This window comes from Pantherophis guttatus, chromosome 2 (genome assembly GCF_059756535.1).
Source record: "Pantherophis guttatus breed Tessera chromosome 2, ASM5975653v1, whole genome shotgun sequence".
NCBI classification, from domain to species: Eukaryota; Metazoa; Chordata; class Lepidosauria; order Squamata; family Colubridae; genus Pantherophis; species Pantherophis guttatus.
In genome coordinates this window covers 214,021,965-214,042,258 of record NC_142064.1, presented here as the reverse complement: position 1 = coordinate 214,042,258, position 20,294 = coordinate 214,021,965, and the positions used below count along the sequence as shown (strand labels likewise).

The 20,294-nt window shown below is 45.1% G+C and overlaps 1 protein-coding gene across 4 annotated transcripts in view; it reads left to right on the top strand.

Annotated features, from left to right (window-relative positions):
* The window catches only part of PFKFB4 (6-phosphofructo-2-kinase/fructose-2,6-biphosphatase 4), a 78,113-nt gene that overhangs the window by 28,586 nt on the left and 29,233 nt on the right, over window positions 1–20,294 (top strand). For all 4 annotated transcript variants that reach the window (XM_087887762.1, XM_034438840.3, XM_034438824.3 and 1 more), the window contains exon 2: window positions 20,166–20,282. In XM_087887762.1, coding sequence (XP_087743888.1) covers window positions 20,166–20,282 — 117 coding nt within the window. The remainder of the gene's footprint in view (window positions 1–20,165; window positions 20,283–20,294) is intronic.

Here is a 20,294-nt window from a genome sequence, read left to right as displayed (position 1 = left end):
GTCAGGGCGCTGGAGTTGCAGCACCCCGGTGCGGATGTTGGGTGAAGTATGTGGAAGCAGGACTTGGAAGCGGAGGCCTGGCGCTCATTTCCCCCCACCCCCCCATGAAAGGCATGCCGGTTTAGCGGTGGATGGCCCTATTGATTGAGGGAGTTGCTTTCCTCCTTGCTGTCAAAAGTCTCTTGTAAGACACGGAGAGTTCCCGTTGGATTTGGAAAGGAGACAGCTCCAGAGGAATGAAGGGAGGACCCCGGGTGCCCGTTTTGGTTGGCCTAATGGTTTTGCAGCACCTGTTAGTTATGAGAATAGCTCCGGTATGGCATGGTATGCGTGGCGCCTTCAAAATGCCATTGCGCAATCCTGAAGAGTTGCAAAAGCCAATTTGAAAAGAACTACAGGTGGTTTCTTGAAATCACAACCATTGATTGCAATGATATTCATGAATTTCCAGCTCTTTCCTTTTGTACTTAGCCACTGCTGCAGTACAGTACATGCCCGTTTCCCCTCAAACGCATGGTATCTTCCCAGTGAAATAATAATGAAAATGAAAAACTCACGTGGGTAATAAAATGTATGTTGATATGCCAATAATTTCATCTTTAACAGCGTTTATAATATCAAAATTACCAGTATAACTGTTCATTTAGTGATTCATTTGCTAATGCACACAGTTTCTTGCCTGACAAATGTATTATTAATATTAAATAATAGTGAAGCCTTTACCTAACTGAATTTATGAGAGTTCAAGTAAAGATTTTGGGAAACTTACAAAATGAGCTAGTGTGATCCCTGAGGTTGAGAACAATTTACCTGGATTTGTATTTAATACTGCTAACCTTTGCATATTAACCAGGTTTGTAGGTCAGATAGAACTAATTAGGATGTGGTTTTGAATGTGCATGGAATAGGATAGCATTGGTAAAGGTGCTTCTAACAAATATTGGGCAGAAAGGGAGAAACTGTGTTTTTTAATTATATAAGGAAAAAGGGAAAAGTAGAAGAGAAAGTAATAAAGTTGTAGAAAGAACTGCTTGTTTGTTCAAATAGACTATGAGATTCATTCACTTAAAAACAGGAAAAGATGGAAACCTGGGACAACATCTGAAGATGTGGCACTCATTGGATAACCATAATTTTATGTACACTGAGAGCATATGCACCAAGACAAATTCCTTATGTGTCCAATCACACTTGGCCAATAAAAAAATTTATTCTATTCTATTCTATTCTATTCTATTCTATTCTATTCTATTCTATTCTATTCTATTCTATTCTATTCTATTCTATTCTATTCTATTCTATTCTATTCTATTCTCAACAGAGATTGAATGTGTTTCAGACTGTCTTTTTACAAGGTGTGATTTGTATTAGCAGAGATAAATTTTCTTTTTGATGGCAGAATGAAGGTTGTGCATGCCTAGGAAGATCATAGAGAAGATATGGGGACCTTATATGGACTGTAATCTCAAAGAAGAGAAAAGCTGGCTTTTGGTCTACTGTTCTATGTCCATGTAGTAGGAAGTGCTGGAAGAAATATACGGAGTTGAGCGGGAACAGTGTCTCAGTTCTTTAGCAGCTGAATATGTACACTTTAATTATGGTAGAGAATATGTATTGGTGCTTACAGACAGCCTTTGAGTGCTGCATAAAAGGTAGTGTTTCCATTTGCATCTAAGTTGTCAATATAGGATGGAGCTATACTGAAATCAGTACTTGAATCAGTACTGAAAGCATATTTCAATGTATTGTGTGCTGATAAAAAGATGTCACCATGTGTAAAAAATAAATGTGGTTGCTTTGTGCAGAGAGAGTTTACATGTCAATGGTTATGCATGCAGCTATTAGGGTTTTTGAGTTTGGCTTGGTAGTTCTCTTCTTTGTAAAAAGAATAAATCCATGAGCAGCTTTCTGCTTTCAGTTTTGTACTGTACCAGACACTGAATATTGAAATATATCCTAAAGAAAAATTAGTATTTTTCCTGTAGAATTCTTTACCAGTAGTAAGATGCCTGCTTTGCCCCATAGTTACCTCATTCAGGATATAAAAGCTATGTGGCATCCAAAGGTGAAGTATTATGCAGTCAGTATGTTTGTGTAGCCATGGGAATCTGTAGCGTTGAATTGCCCTCCACTTAGATAACGTTTTGTCAGATAACAATTATAGAGAGCATCTTTAGTTTCACAATGCCAAAAAATCACAAACAGAAATTAACATTAATTATTTTTTCATATTTTTTTTACTATGCATTAAGTTAGGAGCAGTGATACTTCTAAGTGATTTGAATTAATATCGCCTGGTACTTAGCTATAACTCTGAATGTTATTTGGACTTTAAACTATAGTTTCACCAGACAGGAACAAACTATAGAGTTTACCATTAGAGCGGGGGTTCCCAACCTTTTCTATACCCTGCACCCTTAGAACTCAGAACTCTTCTGATATATTATTGCACCCTTTACAAAAGTAAATAATTATATGCATATAATTATGCATATACACTATAATTTTGAAACTTCTAAACCCAAGTTTTCGCACCTCCTGGAATATCATCTTGCACCTCCAGGGTATGTGAACACCCCCAGTTGAGAACCCCTGCGTTAGAGGAATAACCAGTGTAGGTATAAAGAGTAGATAGATGAATAGTAAGTAGATCACATATTTTTGATAGACCTTAATATTTTATTTGTACAGAATATTTAATCACAATTAAATTTATAATGCTTTATTTGCTGTTGGATTGTTTTAAACAAATCATAATACTAACTTTCCAATTTGGGACAAAATGATGTGTTTCAAAATTTATTAATCTGTTAAATAAAAAAAAATTCAATCATTTGGCATCCCAAAGGCCATTCAGCTTTGGTTGAATGATGGGGAAAGTCCAGTTGCTTTTTGAAAAGCATCTTTGGGACAACCATGATCTGGATCAGTGGTCCCCAACCTTTTTATCGCCGCGGCCCGCTGAGCGCGCGCAGGGGTGGGGGCACGGCCCAGGAGCTTTTGCGCACGGCCCATTGCGCACGGCCCAGGAGCCTTTGCGCTGCAGCGTTCATGTCCCCCGGCCGCTGCGCGGCCCGGTGCCAGGTACTCCACGGCCCGGCACCGGTCCGCGGACCGGGGGTTGGGGACCACTGATCTGGATGATTGAGAATCTCCATAGACATTCAATCATTTGGCAGTTGTTAAAAGTATCAAAAAAATTTAAAGTACCGGTAGTAGGTCTATACTAATATTCTAGTTACTGTACTAATTATTATCTACTAATTGGAGTTTCATTTTGGCCACATACACATAGACTGCATTTCAAAAATCTAGGAATGGATTACTGTTGTAAACCATTCTCAATCCAAATAGCAACATAGGTGGAATATATCTATCCTAGCACCTGGAGATATCCATAAAAACCTGCAGAATTGTTGAGAATCCTCAGCCAACTTCAGTGGGAAATTTTGTGTTAAGAAGCACTGAAGTGACTTAGAAAATCAGTAGGGATGCGTTTCTTTTTATTATCTTCAGGCAGAGGTCATGCCTCTGGAAAATTAAGGCAGGAATAATAGATGTGTTGAAATTTCCTTTTAGTTGTTCTGGAGGAAGAAGGAATTTAGATAGATGAGCTGAATATATAGTATCTTGTATGACAAGTTGACCTATTTATGTATGTTGCTGTGGCATCTGTTTTACATGCAATAAATATATACAGTATAACTGACATAGATGCATATTAATCTTTAAAAATAATTGAAAATTATTTAATAGGTTTTTTTATTTATTCAATATGGGGGCCTTTCTCAAATGCATGACTGTAGGAAGCTAACAATTTTTAAAAAAAAATAGTTTGCTTAGTGATACAGGATATTCACAATATATCTAGGCATTATCAATTGTTTTTATCATGCTTTTAAGTATGTCTTAATTATAGAAATAGGCAGCATACAAATTTGAACAAATAAATACAAAAATATAGTTAAGTATGTTTCTTTGACATAGATTCTTGTATGTATCATGTCCCATTTCCATGTTTATTGTTTGTGAAATACTAATGAAACATGATCTTATTTATCTATATAACTTATCTAACATTTATATAAAATGCCTATGTCTGTAACCTTTAACTGGGCAGAATGGTGCATCATACAGCGATTTTTTTTCAACCAAGGTTATGGGTTAACTTATAGAATACATTCAAAATCCTGGATCCATGGAACTGAAAATTGGCAATTTTTATAAAACATTTTATGACATAAAATATTACAAAATGTCATAAAATGTTTTCTGTAATTAATTCCTGATGTTTGACTCTGCTATACTTTCAACATGGGCCCTCCAAAGGCCAGAAATGGACTGTTTGCCGACTTCCGGTGAGCCCAGAAGGCCCAAAAAACAGCTGGCTGGTGTGCGCATGAGTACCGGAGCTGAGCTCGCATGCCCACCGATATGGCTCTGCGTGCCGCCTGTGGCACGCGTGCCATAGGTTCGCCATCATGGACCTAGACACTGTACTTTGGTATCTTCCAGGCTTGACTACTGCAGTGCATTTTATCTTATATAGGCTGACTCTTCAATGATTCAGCATTTGAGGCTGGTGCTGAAGGCTGTCTCAAACATCTTTTGTACTCGCGAAACTAATCCTAAAGAAATATACTGACTAACTTATACAATGGCCTGAGCATTTTGATAATAGCTCTTACTTATATACAGCTTTACAGCCCTCTCTAAGCGGTTTATTGCCTCCAACAATCTGGGTCCTCATTTTACTGACCTCGGAAGGATGGAAGGCTGAGTCAACCTCGAGCAAAATTAGCCTGCAATAGTGCATTCCTGTCCAAGAAAAAAAACTACTATTTGTTGTTATTTGCAGAGAACATGACATAGAGAAGCCACAGTTATAGCTACAAAAATCACTGGAAACATTTACTAGACACAATCAAGGTACCTGCTGAATAAAGCAAATCAGCTGCCTTCTTAAAACAGATCTACAACCCTACTTTCCACCGATTGAGAGAACCACCTTCTGCTTTTATGAACTGTTTTTTCTCGGTTCACTTTGGGAAGGCTTCCAAACTGGCGCTCCCTTTCTTGCTCCATATTCCTGTTATCTCTCTGACCACTTAAAGCAAGACTTTGTTAACAAAAAAGGTGGGGCTGGGGAAGATCTTGTTGGGCTATAAGCCTTGATCCCTCCTCTTCTTGAGTCAAGGATTCTGAAGCAAACTTTGTTCTCTCTAGTCAGGAGGAATTGTCAGAATATTCATGACTGGGAAGACATGGTAACAAGGTCAGCCAATAAATAGGCATAGCAACTAAATCAGCCAATTGGGAGCTGAGACAGACTGGAGCCAGGGCGTGTTTAGTCTGCCGTTTCTGAGTCTGTAAAGAGAAACGAAACTGAAACCAGTGTGTGAACTTATCTGCTGATCTGAGCTGAAATGAAACTGAATCTGCTGTTGGTATTGTAAATTTACTTCATGTATTATTGTGAATATAAAGAAGTTAATGAATCCTGCTGCATCAGTTTATCTGTGTGTGCTTCTGGATTTGATTTTTACAAGAAATTCTGACAGGAACGGGTATGGATCATGCATTATCTCATATCTTTTGCTTGTGTAGCATGGGGGAGAATGGAATAAAAGGAGGCTTTGGGAGGAAGAGGAGGAGATAGAGGGAGTGCAAGAGAAGGAAGGAGGGGCTTGGCTAGAAAAAAAGCAAAAAAAGCGAGAAGGTCAGGGATAGGAGAAGATACCTGAAAAAAAGGAGGGATAAGGAAATAGGATAGGAGAGGCTTCTGAGGGGCAAGCCTGAGGGAGAGAAGGAGATAGGATAGGAGAGGCTTCTGTGGGGCAAGCAGAGGAATCCATGAAGAAGCAAAGGCGGTGGAAGGAGAGCACAGCAGGCAATTCAAGAGAGGGAGAGAGAGAGAGAGAGAAGGGAAAAAGGACTGTCCAGCCACATGAATACCATCTCATCATGTGACCTGCCGGCTGGGAAACAACTGACCATCACCCCACCACGTGACCTGCCTGCTGAAGGAGACTGACCACCATGACCCAGGCCAGTAGAGGTGCCTGAGCGAGGCACCAGTTTGGACTGGTGGCCATACCAAAAAGGGCCAGGAGAACCTGGACTCCAGTGGCCCTTTCGGGGGAGCATTACATTTGGAAACACAGATATTGATCCTCAGTTTGTGGGAGATTTTGGTATTGGACATGTCTAAATATGTATATATGTGTGTGTGAAGGGGGGTATTAAGGCAGGAAGCCATCCCCATCTGACTTATGGAAAGCAGATTTCAGAGGCAACAGAGCATTACAAAATTTGTATGAAATAAATTTTGTAACACTTTGAATACTTGCAAGCATTTCTTTAAAAGGTAATTCCTTTTTTTTATACACCGAATATTAATTTGTCTTATCATCATGGTGCTATCATAACTTAGAAACAGCATGATAAGAGGAACCACTCAATTGAATTGAGGTACAAAGGCTACACATGGTATAAAAATAAGAAGTTTGGTAAAGCTGAGTCCTATTTATTTTAAGCACATTCTCAGTCTATAAAACAGAAGAACAAAAAAGCCCTGCTTGGATATATAGTCCCATCTGGCCTCTCATTCTTTGTTACCCACTGACCAACTACGTATTTGAGATGCTCACAAGCCTAGATAGAGAGCATTAACTGCTGTAGCTTTCCAGCAGCCAGTATTTAAGGCATGCTACCTATGATTCATCAGGAGAGAACAGCAAATTTTCATGCACAATTTTATAAATATTGTATATCTTTACCTTATGTCTCAAGTTAAAGTGCAAGTGCCCTGATTGCTGTAATCTCATTTCATATGAGAGTTGTTCTCCTGATGAATCATAGGAAGCATGCCTTTGTACTGGCTGCCTGGAAACTATAGCAGTTATTGCTCTCTATCCAGGCTTGTGAGACTGCTAATAATTTGCATTCCTTCCGCAATAAAATATTCTTGTGTAGTTCTTACAGTTCTCTAAGTATGGTAAATAATACAATACCCTGGGTTAAGAACGCCTAGCCTAGGGACAACTTGTAGTCATGAACGGATTGCCATAAAGCCTATTATATTAAAAATTTGAATTAGGTACAGAGGTTTGCAATAAAGAACACACACATTTTGTAACACTCATGAAAACATTGTGTGGCTTCAGCAGTTTGCCAGCTTGAAGAATTAACATCATCCACCATTTTAAGTTAGATCACATATTTTTTTCCTCTTATTTACCTTTTATGTATGTACTTTTTCTAACTTATCTACATATTCAACTTAAAGACAGACTTAGGGATAGGTCTTATTTGTAACCTAGGGACTGCCTGTACTTGTAGTAGAATATTATTGTATCAGCAGTTCTATTTTCAGTTTCCTTCTTAATTCCTTGCATGGACCTTGCCTTTTTTTTTTTTTTACAGCAGCTGCAGTTGAGTTAACTTTTTCATTAATTGTCTACTTGATGCCAAGATCATGTTGATACGTAAATGAAGTTTGGATTCTCTCTATATGTTCTACGGTACACTGAACAGCATTTTGAAATTCATTTATACAGCCTTTTTTTGCATTTATCAACTTGAACTCTTTGTATCATTAGCAAACATGACTACTAAACTACATAACCCTAACTCCAGATGATTTATTACAAATTTTAAAAAAAAAACTTGTCCAAATGCCAATCCCTAATTTACATCACTATACATGTTGTGAACATGAGAATAAATCCAGACACTGATTCCTCCTTCCTATTTTTCTTTATTAATTAACTTTCAGTCTATGAGAGCATCTTTTAGCATACTTACTCAGAACCCATGTGTTAGGATTTGTAAGTTAAAATTAAGTGTCTTTTCCAACAGAGCAAAGACATGCAATTGTGACGCTCTGACACTTCTCTGAAACAATGAGTATTATTTATTAATAATTGAGGAATTATTAGACTTAATCAAGTTGAGCTAATGTTAACACTGACATATTATCTTTAGAGAGTTTTTTTTCCAGCTTGATAGAAATGCATGCTTCACGTGTTCTCAGAAGATATACTGAATAAAACCCTGCAAAATAAAGGCTGAACTTTTGTCAGTAGTTCTCAACTTTCATCAGCTAAATTCAGAAGCCATTCAATATTACAGACTAAATTATTGTAACAAATACATTTAAGAACTGACATTTTTGAAGGAGAGGAAGAGGAGAGAGATAGGAGACAGAAAATAGAAGCAATTCATTTTGACACATTTAGCTTCTGTAATAGTATTCTGGCAATAGATTTATTTCCCATAGTTTGTGAGTGTTGTGTAATCTTTAATTTCTAGTTGCTCAGAATTTCATTTTTGCATAATTGCTTTGAACTGTTTCAAATTACGGATTGTCCATAAATGTTCTGTCTTAGTATCAATGTGTTATTTGGGAGGAGTTCGACCCTGTTACTCTGGAAGAAGTGGACAGGATCATGGGTAAGCTGAGTGCTGCCACGTGTGTATTGGACCCATGTCCCTCCTGGCTCATTTGTTCGGCTCGGGAGGTTACATGAGGCTGGATCCAGGGAGTGATTAATGCATCCTTGGGTGAGGGAAGCTTCCCTACCACCTTGAAAGAGGCGGTGGTGAGGCTCCTCCTCAAGAAACCTGCTTTGGACCAAGCTATTTTAAACAACTTTCGTCCTGTCTCCAACCTTCGCTTTGTTGTGAAGGTTGTTGAGAGCGTGGTGGCTTGTCAAGTCCCATTGGCCCTGGATGAAGCGGAGTACCTGGATCCGTACCAATCGGGCTTCAGGCCCGGGTATAATATGGAGACGGCATTGGTCGCGCTGGTGGATGATCTCTGGAGGGCCCGAGACAAAGATTACTCCTCTGTCCTGGTCCTATTAGATCTCTCGGCGGCTTTCAATACCATCGACCATGGTATCCTGCAACGCCTCAAGGGGTTGGGAGTGGGAGGCACTGTTTTACGGTGGTTCTCCTCCTACCTCTCGGAATGTTAGCAGGTGGTGTTGGTTGGGGGACAGAGGTTGGCCCCGAGGCCCCTCACTTGTGGGGTGCCCCAGGGGTCGGTCCTCTCTCCTCTTTTGTTCAACATCTATATGAAGCTGCTGGGTGAGATCATCCGGGGTTTTGGGATGAGGTATCATCAGTATGATGATCCACCCCAAACCAACCCAGCGATGCCCTCAACATGATGTCCTGGTGCCTGGAAGTGGTGCGGATCTGGATGGGGGGGGGAACAGGCTTCGGCTCAGCCCTGCTAAGACCGAGTGGCTGTGGGTACCGGCGTCTCGGTCTGACCAAGAGATTCCATCTTTGGTCATAGGGGATGAGGTGTTGCCCCTGTAGACAGGGCGCGCAACGTGGGTGTCCTCCTGGACTCGTGGCTAAACTTGGAAGATCATGTAATGGCTGTAACCAGGGATCATTTGCCCAGGTTCGCCTGGTGCGCCAGTTGCGCCCCTATTTGGACCTAGATGCCCTACGCACGGTTACTCATGCACTTGTCACCTCCTGTATTGACTACTGCAATGCCCTCTACATGGGGCTGCCCTTGAAGACCACTCGGAGGCTTCAGCTGGTGCAGAATGCGGCTGCGCAGGTTTTGATGGGAGTATCTCGACACTCCCATGTTACACTTCTACGCAACTTGCATTGATTGCCGGTTGCCCTACGACTGAGATTCAAGGTGCTGGTGATTACCTATAAGGCCCTATATGGCTTAGGCCCGGGATATTTGGGGGGCCATCTGCAGCCAGCAACAGCTGCCCATCGCCCGGTGCGTTCCCACAGAGAGGGCCTCCTCAGGCTGCCGTCAGCCAGACAGTGTCAGCTGGCAACCCCCAGGGGGAGAGCTTTCTCTGTGGGCGCACCTACCCTTTGGAATCAACTGCCCCTGGAGCTCCGGGTGGCCCCCGACCTCCGCTCTTTCCGTCGCGACTTGAAAACGTGGCTGTTTCGTTTGGCTGGCCTGGACTGATGGGATTTTAATTTTTAACTTGTTAGTCTTAATTGCACTTTTAACTGTTAAATTATGAGATTTGGATTTAATTTCTTTTAACTTTTTCATTAGATGTTTTTTACTGTTGTGAGCCTCCCTGAGTCCGGCTGGAGATAGGGCGGCATATAAATCTCATTAATAAATCTCATTAATAAATAAATAAATTTAGGCACACTCGATTCTGGTTGGAAGTCAAAAATGAGAACTATGATTCAAAGCAATGGATGCATACCCTTAAGTTATTGTTACTTAAGGGTATGTGATGTCTACAAATGGAAGTATATTTTTTAAAGTGCATATTAGCTTGTAATAGGTGCCATTGTTAGTTAATCGTTTGAATGTGGAACTCCTAGTTATGCTTGGGTATAAGTGTGTTTTTATTTATAAGAAAAAAACTTCATAAGCAGCAAACATATTATAAAATATTGTAATGTTGGCTTACATCAAGTACAGTTAGAATCACTATATTAATGGGAATGCCTACATCCTACGTTGTAACTTTTAAAAGTTCAGAGAAAAATTCTGGGGTATCTGATATTTTCATTAAAGTATGCATCAAAATCAGGCCACAGTACTTCCTCCTGTGTCTAATGAAATTGATTACTGTAAAAGAGCTGTAAGAGCTTAAATATTAAATATTAGGTATAATAGATGTTTACAGTTTCAAAAAGTTATTTAAACAATTAACTATTGTGTTTTGTGCAGTGAACCCAAATTAAAGTTAAGGTTTGCTCATGTAATTGTCAACTCTTGTCAACTCTTCGTTGAAGGAGAGGGTCTTCCCCGCCTCTCTTAAGGAGGCGGTGGTTCGACCTCTCCTCAAAAAGCCTTCCCTGGATCCAGACTCACTTAATAACTATCATCCCGTCTCCAACCTTCGCTTCATTGCGAAGGTTGTTGAGACTGTGGTGGCGCAACAGCTCCCACAGTTCCTGGAAGAAACGGAATACCTAGACCCGTACCAATCGGGCTTCTAGGGAAGCGGGGAAGACAGCGGTCAGGAAAGGGTTATCTGCTGCAATCCAGCGAAGATCGGGTCAGGAAAGTTGATAAGCTCCTCCTCCTGTCGCTTGCCAGCTTTCTGACTCGATCTGTGCTGGATCGAACGCACTTAGCCTCTCTCCTGAATTTCAGTCTTCCTTTTACAATTTAATTGGCTTTTACAACTAAAAATTTTTCTCTAAATTGACTGAGGTGCACAGCGAGAAGGGCTGCTTTGGTCCAACTCCGCTGCGACCGCTTGCGGTCTTGGGGGATTGAGACCCCTTGCCTGGGTCTCTCCCACTCGGCGCGAACGGTTAACACCCGAAACCGCCCTTGGGAACCTCCTCTTCGAGTCGAGGTTCCCTGTTAATTGCCAGCGGCTGCTCCTTTGATTCCCGGCGAGCGCGCTCTTTCCTCACCGAAGGCACCTCTTGAAACCTCTAGCAGCCGCCTCGCTTGTCTCGGAGCCGTCGCCGCTCTATTAGCGCGCCTTGCCATCGCCTGCGCTCCCCGCCGAGGTTCTTCGCAGCGCCAGACCGGCTGGCTCATCGTCGGAAGAAGCGGTATTGTATGAGGCTTCCCACCAGGGCCTTTTAATTGGGGCGCTTCTTTTATCTGAAGGGCGGCTAGAACGAGGGCCTTTTCTTATTGCGGCCGCCATTTTGTCGCCCTAGGCCACCACTGAACGCCTGGGCCTTATCGGACGCCATTTTGGCTCTTCCCTCGTGGCAGTTGGGGACCCCGTTTTTTCCTTCAATATGGCATCGCGCTCCTCTAAGGCGGCCAAACGCCACGCCCCGGAGGATCCGGCTCCTGGTCCTTCAGCGGAGCCTTCAAAAAAATCTAAAAAAACTCAGGCCTCCAAGGAGGAAAAGAAGGCTGCAGCAAAAGCTAAGGAGGAGCTTCGCCTGCACCAGGCCATAGAACGCTCCATACAAAAGGCCATGAGAGATGCCTCTGTTAGAGAGGCCCCAGTCCAACAGGGGGTGATGACCACTTTAACTCCCCTGGCCCCTCAGGCTTCTGCGGCCCCTCCACCTGATCCTTCGGGTGACCAGGCCCAGGGTTCACGTCCTTTATCACCAGACGGGGGGCAATTGCCAGCCCCTCAGAAGGAAATTTGTGAGGCTCTTTTTGGCTCCCAGTCGGATACTCCTTCTCATGACCAGGCACCTTCTCCCTCTGTACCTTCGGGTGCTGCACCGACTAATCTGGGGAACACTGTGCCTCCAGGGCCTGCTGTCACTCCTGAACTCATGGCCTACCTTCAATCCGCCATTCAGAAAGGGATCCAAGCGGAATTACAGCGCAGAACATCCTCCTGGGTGGCTGAATCTGCCTGTTCTCTCCCACATACTGAGGGTTCCCTCCAGGAAGAGGGTCAGGCCCCCCCTGAAGTCTTGATCAATTCGGGGGTCCCATCAGAAAAACCATCGTTCCAAGAGGATGATGCTAGGGAAAGGGACCTTTCCAAAGATGAGGACTTGGCTCCTGATCAGCCATCCTTCATAGGCTTGTTTAAACCTCACCTGTTTAGGTCCCTATTGCACAAAGCCAAGTTAACTACCCGCCTAGGTGCCCCTCAGGCTCCCCCAATCTCTAGCGGGGACAATCAAGGTTCCATTCCCCTATTTGAGGTTCCTGAAATAGAAGCTGAGGAGATCCCAGGCCCAAAGCTTTTCAGGGATGTGCTTAGGAAACAATGGTCTGCGCCTGCTTCAGGGCCTAACCCTAATCAGCTTGACAGGCGGTTTTACAATGTGGCCCCTGAGTTGGCCTCTCTCCTGCAACTTCCAACTGTGGATCCTCCGGTAGCAGCCCTCCCGGCGCCTTCCAATGCTACTGGCCCCCCGGAGGACAACCTCCGCCCGGAGGACAAGCGCCTGGAACAGGCACTGATTAAATCCCACTTGGCCTCAGCATGGGCGACTAAGTCCACCATAGCCTCGTCCTTTTTTAATAGGGCCTGCATTTTATGGGTACGTCAGCTGCAGGACAGGCTTCCAGTTACGGATTCCAGGACCCACCAGGATCTTAACAAAATCTTAGCGGCCCTGGAATTCTCGGCCGACGCGACGCTTAATGCGTCCCGTTTCTCGGCTAAGGTAATTGGCTCATCCGTAACCGCCCGGAGATTGCTCTGGCTCCGGAATTGGCAGGCAGACGCTAAATCAAAGTGGCGACTCGCCTCTGCTGCCTTCGAGGGTCCTTCTCTTTTCGGAGCCCCATTAGAACCCCTCTTAATTGAAACTAAGGACAAAAAGCGTATCCTTCCACCAGTCTCCAGGCGTTCTGAGTATCGTTCCTCTTCTGCTAACCTTCGCTCCTTTTGCCATTCAGAATTCCCCTATTCGGGAGGCCGGTTCCCCAGGGCCCCTTACCCCCGTCCCAGACCTCCGGATCATCAGGGATTTCAGAATCAAAGGGGATTCTCCAGACGTCCACCCCGTGGGGGCCGCGGACGTCCCTTCCGCAGGTCCAGATAGCTCCCCTCCCAGTCCTCCCATTGGGGGCCGCCTGGCTCTCTTTGCCGGCCAGTGGGAGAGTACTTCCTCCGATGCTTGGGTCCGGGAGACGGTTAGGTGGGGCCTCTCCCTCGAATTTCTCTCCACCCCTCCCGACAGGTTTCTACGTTGCCCTCTTTCTCGGGATCATCAGAAACGGCTCCTGCTGGCCTCGGCTATCAAACACCTCCTTGACATTCGGGCCATCGAACCAGTGCCGCAGGAGCAGCACGGGCAGGGCTTTTATTCCCGCCTGTTCCTCATTCAGAAACCCTCGGGGGGTTGGAGAGCCATTCTAGACCTCAAATCTTTGAACCGCTGGGTCACCTACCGGCGGTTCAAAATGCAGTCCCTCTCCTCTATCTTAGAGAGTATTAGGATCGGGGACTTCCTCACCTCAATAGACCTGACTGAAGCCTACCTTCATGTCCCCATTCATCCGGCGTACGTCAAATTCCTTCGGTTTTGTCATGCGGGCCGTCACTACCAATACCGCGCCCTCCCATTCGGCTTATCCTCGGCTCCCCGAGTTTTTACTAAATTGATGGCCGCTATTGCGGCACACCTCCGGGCTCTCCCAATTCGGATCCTCTGCTACCTTGATGACCTCCTCATTCTCTCGAGCTCGGAGGATAGGGCGCATCAGGACCTGGACTCCACCCTCCGGGTCCTGACGGCTCACGGCTTCTCCATCAATTGGGCCAAGAGCCATCTGGTACCCACGACCCGGATCCAACACCTGGGGGCTATCATCGATACGGTCGAGAGCAAGGTCTTTCTTTCTGAGGAACGTCTGTCCAGCCTGCGGTCTCTGGTCAGTTCGGTCGCACAGGAATCTCATGTTCCCTTGGCGACCCTTTCCCAACTCCTCGGAAAGATGGTATCGTGTATCGGCATTGTGCCATGGGCCCGTCTCCACTGCAGGTCCCTGCAGTGGTTTCTTCTCCTGTATCAGAAGTCCCAACTTTCGGCTTCTAACCAAATTGTTCACCTTAACCCCACCGTCATTCAGTCCCTCCACTGGTGGTCCTCCAGGGCCCTTTTCAAAGGGAGGGAGTTCAGGGAGCCCGACCCTGTCATTCTAACAACAGACGCCAGCCTTCTGGGCTGGGGGGCTCATGTCCACTCCCACATGGCCCAGGGCTCATGGACCTCGGAGGACAAGTCACACAACATAAACTGGCTGGAGCTCCGGTCCATTTACCTGGCCCTCAGAGTTTTCACGAACATCGTCAAGGACCGGCATGTGGTCGTCCGGACGGACAACGTGGCGGCCAAGGCCAATGTCAATCGCTTGGGAGGGACCCGGTCCCTCTCTCTCATGGAAGAGGCGGATCGATTGGGAACCTGGGCAGAGGCCAACCTGCAATCGCTGCGAGCAGTCCATATCTCCGGCCTTGCCAACTCCCAGGCCGACTGGCTGAGCCGTTCTCCATTGGACCACAGTGAGTGGCGCCTCGACCCGGCCATGTTCACGCGGATCACTCGCCGCTTCGGGGACCCAGTGGTGGACCTGTTTGCAACGAGGGACAATCGGCAAACAACACGTTTCATCTCCAGGTTTCCGGACCCGCTGGCGGAGGCCACGGACGCGCTCCTGTGCAGGTGGCCCAAGGGTCTTCTTTATGCCTTTCCCCCCCTTCCCCTCCTCTCCAGGGTGGTCCGGAAACTCCTGGCGGAACAGGCAGAGATGATCCTCGTAGCACCGTACTGGCCCCGTCGGCCTTGGTTTGCCGACCTTCAGGCGCTCTCGACTCGGCCTCCATGGCGTCTTCCTCCCGCCGACGTCGCTCTTCGTCAGGGGTTGCTCCTCCATCCGGACGCCGCTTGGCTTCGACTAACCGCCTGGCGGTTGAGCGCCAGCTCCTGTCGGAGTCTAACCTGCCCCACGACGTGATTGACACCATCTCGGCGGCGCGCCGTCCAGCCACGGTACGCATCTACGCGGCTACGTGGCGCTCCTTCGCGGAATGGTGCATACCACAAGGAATTGACCCGAAGCAGGCCTCAACTAACCAGGTACTCATCTTCCTTCAGAAGGGGTTGGCCGCCGGCCTCGCGCCAAACACGTTACGCAGGCAAGTAGCCGCTTTATCCTCCATTCTCTGTTTGGGGTTCCGTAATTCTTTGGCTCAACGTCCGTTGATTCGTTTGTTCCTTAAAGGGGCTTCGAATCTTCGGCCCCCTCCCGTACATCGTTATCCCACCTGGGACCTTCCTAAGGTGTTAAATGCCCTCACTAGGGAACCGTTTGAGCCTATTCGCACAGTGTCCTTACGATTTCTCTCCTATAAGGTTTCTTTTTTGGTCGCTATCACCTCCGCTAGGCGAATTTCAGAGTTGGCCGTACTCTCCGTGAGGGCTGACCTCTGTGTCTTCCACCCTGACAGGGTGGTTCTCCGCCTGGACCCAACCTTTCAACCTAAGGTTAATTCCCTATTTCACAGATCTCAGGAGTTGATACTTCCCGATTTCTGCCCTCACCCATCCCACCCGAGGGAGCGTGTTTGGCACTCCTTGGACGTTCGCCGGGCACTTCGCATCTACCTTCGGCGAACGTCCTCTTTTCGCAGGTCGGAGGCGCTTTTCGTCTCCTTCCAACCGTCCACTCTGGGTCTCAAGGTCTCCTCTCATACGGTGGGTCATTGGCTCCGCGCCACTATAGCCTCTTGCTACGAGGCTTCTTCCACTCCTATCCCCAGGCGTGTTACTGCCCATTCTACCCGCAGTGCCGCCACTTCAGCAGCTTGGGCCACTCAGGCCTCCCTCCTTGACATCTGCCGGGCCGTCACCTGGGCGTCCCCCACTCCCTTTATCCGCCATTATAAGATCGATACCTTCGCTTCGGCGGAAGCGGCATTTGGCCGCCGGGTTCTCCAACAGGTGTGTGCGGACCAGGCCTCCACGTCCTGGGCGGATACCCCCCTATAGTCCTCGGGCTTTGGCATGTCCCTTTCCTGACCGCTGTCTTCCCCGCTTCCCTAGAATGGGCGTTGACTTACCTGAATGCCCCTTCTGGGGACCGGGAAGACAGCAGTCAGCCCCACCCTTTTGTCCGCCAGTTCGTCTCGGCTGGTCCACTCTCTTCTTTCTACTACTTCCAGGGCTAGTGCGTCGTCAGGAAAACATCACATTCCTCGTCCGAAAGCTGGCAAGCGACAGGAGGAGGAGCTTATCAACTTTCCTGACCCGATCTTCGCTGGATTGCAGCAGATAACCCTTTCCTGACCGCTGTCTTCCCGGTCCCCAGAAGGGGCGTTCAGGTAAGTCAACGCCCATTCTGACGCGGGCACAGCACGGAAACGGCATTGGTCGCTCTGGTGAATGATTTCTGGCGGGCTCGGGATGGTGGTTGTTCCTCCATCCTGGTCCTACTTGACCTCTCAGCGGTTTTTTATACCATCGACCATGGTATCCTACTGCAGCGACTTGTGGGGTTAGGGGTGGGAGGCACTGTTTTACAGTGGTTCTCCTCCTACCTCTCAGGTCGCTTGCAGTTTGTATGGGCGGGGGGGCAGAGGTCCACTCCAAGGCCCCTAAATTGTGGGGTGCCTCAGGGGTCAGTTCTTTCCCCCCTGCTCTTTAACATCTATATGAAGCTGCTGAGTGAGATCATTCATGGCTTCGGGGTGAGATATCATCAATATGCTGATGATACCCAGTTATACATCTCCACCCCAGACCACCCCAGAGATGCCCTTTCCGTGATGTCCCATTGCCTGGAGGTGGTGCGGGCCTGGATGGGTAGAAACAAACTCAGACTCAACCCCTCCAAGACTGAGTGGCTGTGGATGTCGGCATCTCGGGTTTCAGAGACCCCCTCACTTTTGATGGGTGGGGAAAAACTTGCCCCCGTTGATAGGGTTCGCAACTTGGGTGTCCTCCTGGATGCTCGGCTGTCCCTAGAAGACCACCTGATGGCCGTGATCAGGGGGGGCCTTTGCACAGGTTCACCTGGTGCGCCAGTTGCGCTCTTTCCTGGACCGAGATGACCTTTGCACTGTCACTCATGCCCTGGTCACTTCCCGCTTGGATTACTGCAATTCCCTCTACATGGGCCTGCCCCTGAGATGCACCCGGAGACTCCAGCTGATCCAGAATGCAGCCGCACGGGTTGTTACGGGAGCCCCTCGTTACTCCCATATAACACCTCTCCTGCGTGAGCTGCACTGGTTACCAGTGGTTCTCCGGGTCCGCTTCAAGGTGCTGGTTCTCACCTATAAGGCCCTACGTGACTTAGGTCTGGGATATTTGCAGGACCTTCTGCCTGCCTCTCACCGTCCTGTTCACTCACATAGGACTGCTCTCCTCAGGGTTTCGACGGCGAGTCAATGTCGTCTGGCGGCGCCCAGGGGTAGAGCGTTCTCTGTGGGTGCTCCCACCCTCTGGAATGAGTTGCCTACTGAGCTCCGGACGGCTCCTGATCTCCGCTCCTTCCGTCGGGACCTGAAGACTTGGTTGTTCAAGCAAATAGGCTGACTCTGATTCTGGGTTTTATTATTTATTATTTATTAGTTAATTTGGTTTAAAATGGGATTTTGTTGTACATGTTTTTAACTTGTGTTCGCCGCCCTGAGTCCTTCTGGAGAAGGGCGGCATATAAATACATGAAATAAATAAACAAACAAACAAACAAACAAACAAATAATAAATAAATAAATAAATAAATAAATAAATAAATAAATAAATAAAGTATATACTGTATATAATTAAAATTGGCTTGTAGCCATTATTCTTTATAAATAAGTAAAGGTATAGTAGGTTTCAAAAAGTAAGTGATTGCCACATGCATTAACTCACTTTTGGTAGCCTAGAAAGTTTGCATCACAATTCTTTGATGCAGTTGACAGCTTTTTATAATTTGTCTTGGAATTGTTTTATAATCTGTATTCTTTTGCAACATTTAGCTTATTTTTCCTGTCATCTCCATATATATGTGTGTGTGTATGTGGTGTGTATGTGTATGTGTATGTGTATATTATACCCTGTTTCCCCCAAAATAAGACATCCCCTGATAATAAGCCCAATCGGACTTTTGAGTGCATGGCAATAAAACCAAGTGCTTACTCCAGGGTTCAAAAAAATATAAGACAGGATCTTATTTTCAGGGAACACGGTATGTATGTATGTATGTATGTATGTATGTATGTATGTATGTATGTATGTATGTATGTATATATGTATATATTTATATATGTATATATGTATATCTGTTATTCGCATCTCAAAATTAGTGCATTTATCAGTGCCTTTCTTGCAATTGTTCTTATAAGTTTTGGTCTTTCTAAATGCATGATTTTATTGCTGCTGAGAAATTACTCAAAAAAAGTGTTGCCTAATGATTTGTAGTAGACTCTTTCTTAACTAAGTGATTAAATATGGCTACCACATGTTTGATGGAAAAAAAAATACAGTTATACCTGATGGCCATCCGGATTGTTAGTTCTAAGTTGACACCATTGAAAGAAAAAATGGCACATGGTAGTTTTACATTGCATTATAAGTAGAAAGGATTAATCCCTTCTGCTGGTAGATTGGCCATTGGAATCAGGAGGAAGAACTGATTTTCTCAAAATCATCTTCAGAGGTTTGGTGCATCATTTTGAAGAGGATCTGAAGAGAAAGGAGAAAAGGAAATCCCACTGCATAAAAATTTCATAGTAAAGTTAGCTTGATTTGTAAAGAGTTTGATAAAATATTTATCAGTGTTAGTTTGCATGTGTAGGAAGGGGAAGAAGGTTCTGGATTGTTATGTAAGATGAGTTTATATAATGCAAGGAATTATGTGGTACTCTAATACGTGTTTTAGTGTTTACATATTTTTCTTGTTTTAGATTAAATAGAAACTTAATTGTTGTCTTTTGGATACTCTTTGGAAGCATCATAATAGTAGGTGGATCTAAGCCACAAACACATAGGTCCTCTTTTGAGAGTGCATTTATCTTCCCCATCTTTTTTGAGACCTTTTTTTACTTTGTTCCAGGTAGCTGTTTGTCAGGGAACATATTTTGATAAGAGTCTAAATTGTTGGTTAGAGATGGGGCTAAATGTAGCCTCATGGTCATAAGTTGCCGATCCATATTGAATAGAAATATTACTTGTTTTTATTGTGTTTATACATTTGAATGCTTTTCTGAAAAATGCAGTAGAAGTGTCATTGCTTTATAAACCATGTAAGTCTAGTGCTTTAATGGAGGAGCTGTATCTGTTTCACATATGCATTAGAAAAAACAAAACAGTTCCTTCTATGCCAGTGACATTAATACACTATTGGTGAATCATGATAGAAATTATAGTTTTTATTTTTCCATTCTGCCCCTTTCCTTTTCCTTGTCCATAAGCCATCCTAGAAATGGTGAAAATTAAAGAAAGTGAATCTATCAATGAAGTACAAGCAAACTTGTACAAACCAGATAATTCCTGGTTGTAATATGCTGCCAGATTCCTTAAAAAACCAGATGTTTCAATCCAGTGGTGGGTTCCTCCCGGTTCGGCCCGGTTCTCCTGAACCGGTAGCAGTGATGATATGACACCTAATAAAAACAGCTTTTGAACGCTTCATCAAAATAACAAGGCTCTCCCTGGAGTGCTATGATTCCCATAAAAAGATGCAGCTATTTCCTAATTTAGTCTTCAGATCTATGACTGATACTCTTGTTTTTCATGAATGCTTAACTGTACCATTTTTTTTATAGTATGCATGACAAACTGTCCTACTCTGATTGTAATGGTTGGCCTTCCAGCAAGAGGAAAAACCTACATATCAAAAAAATTGACACGCTACTTAAATTGGATTGGAGTGCCTACAAAAGGTGAGTGCTGTC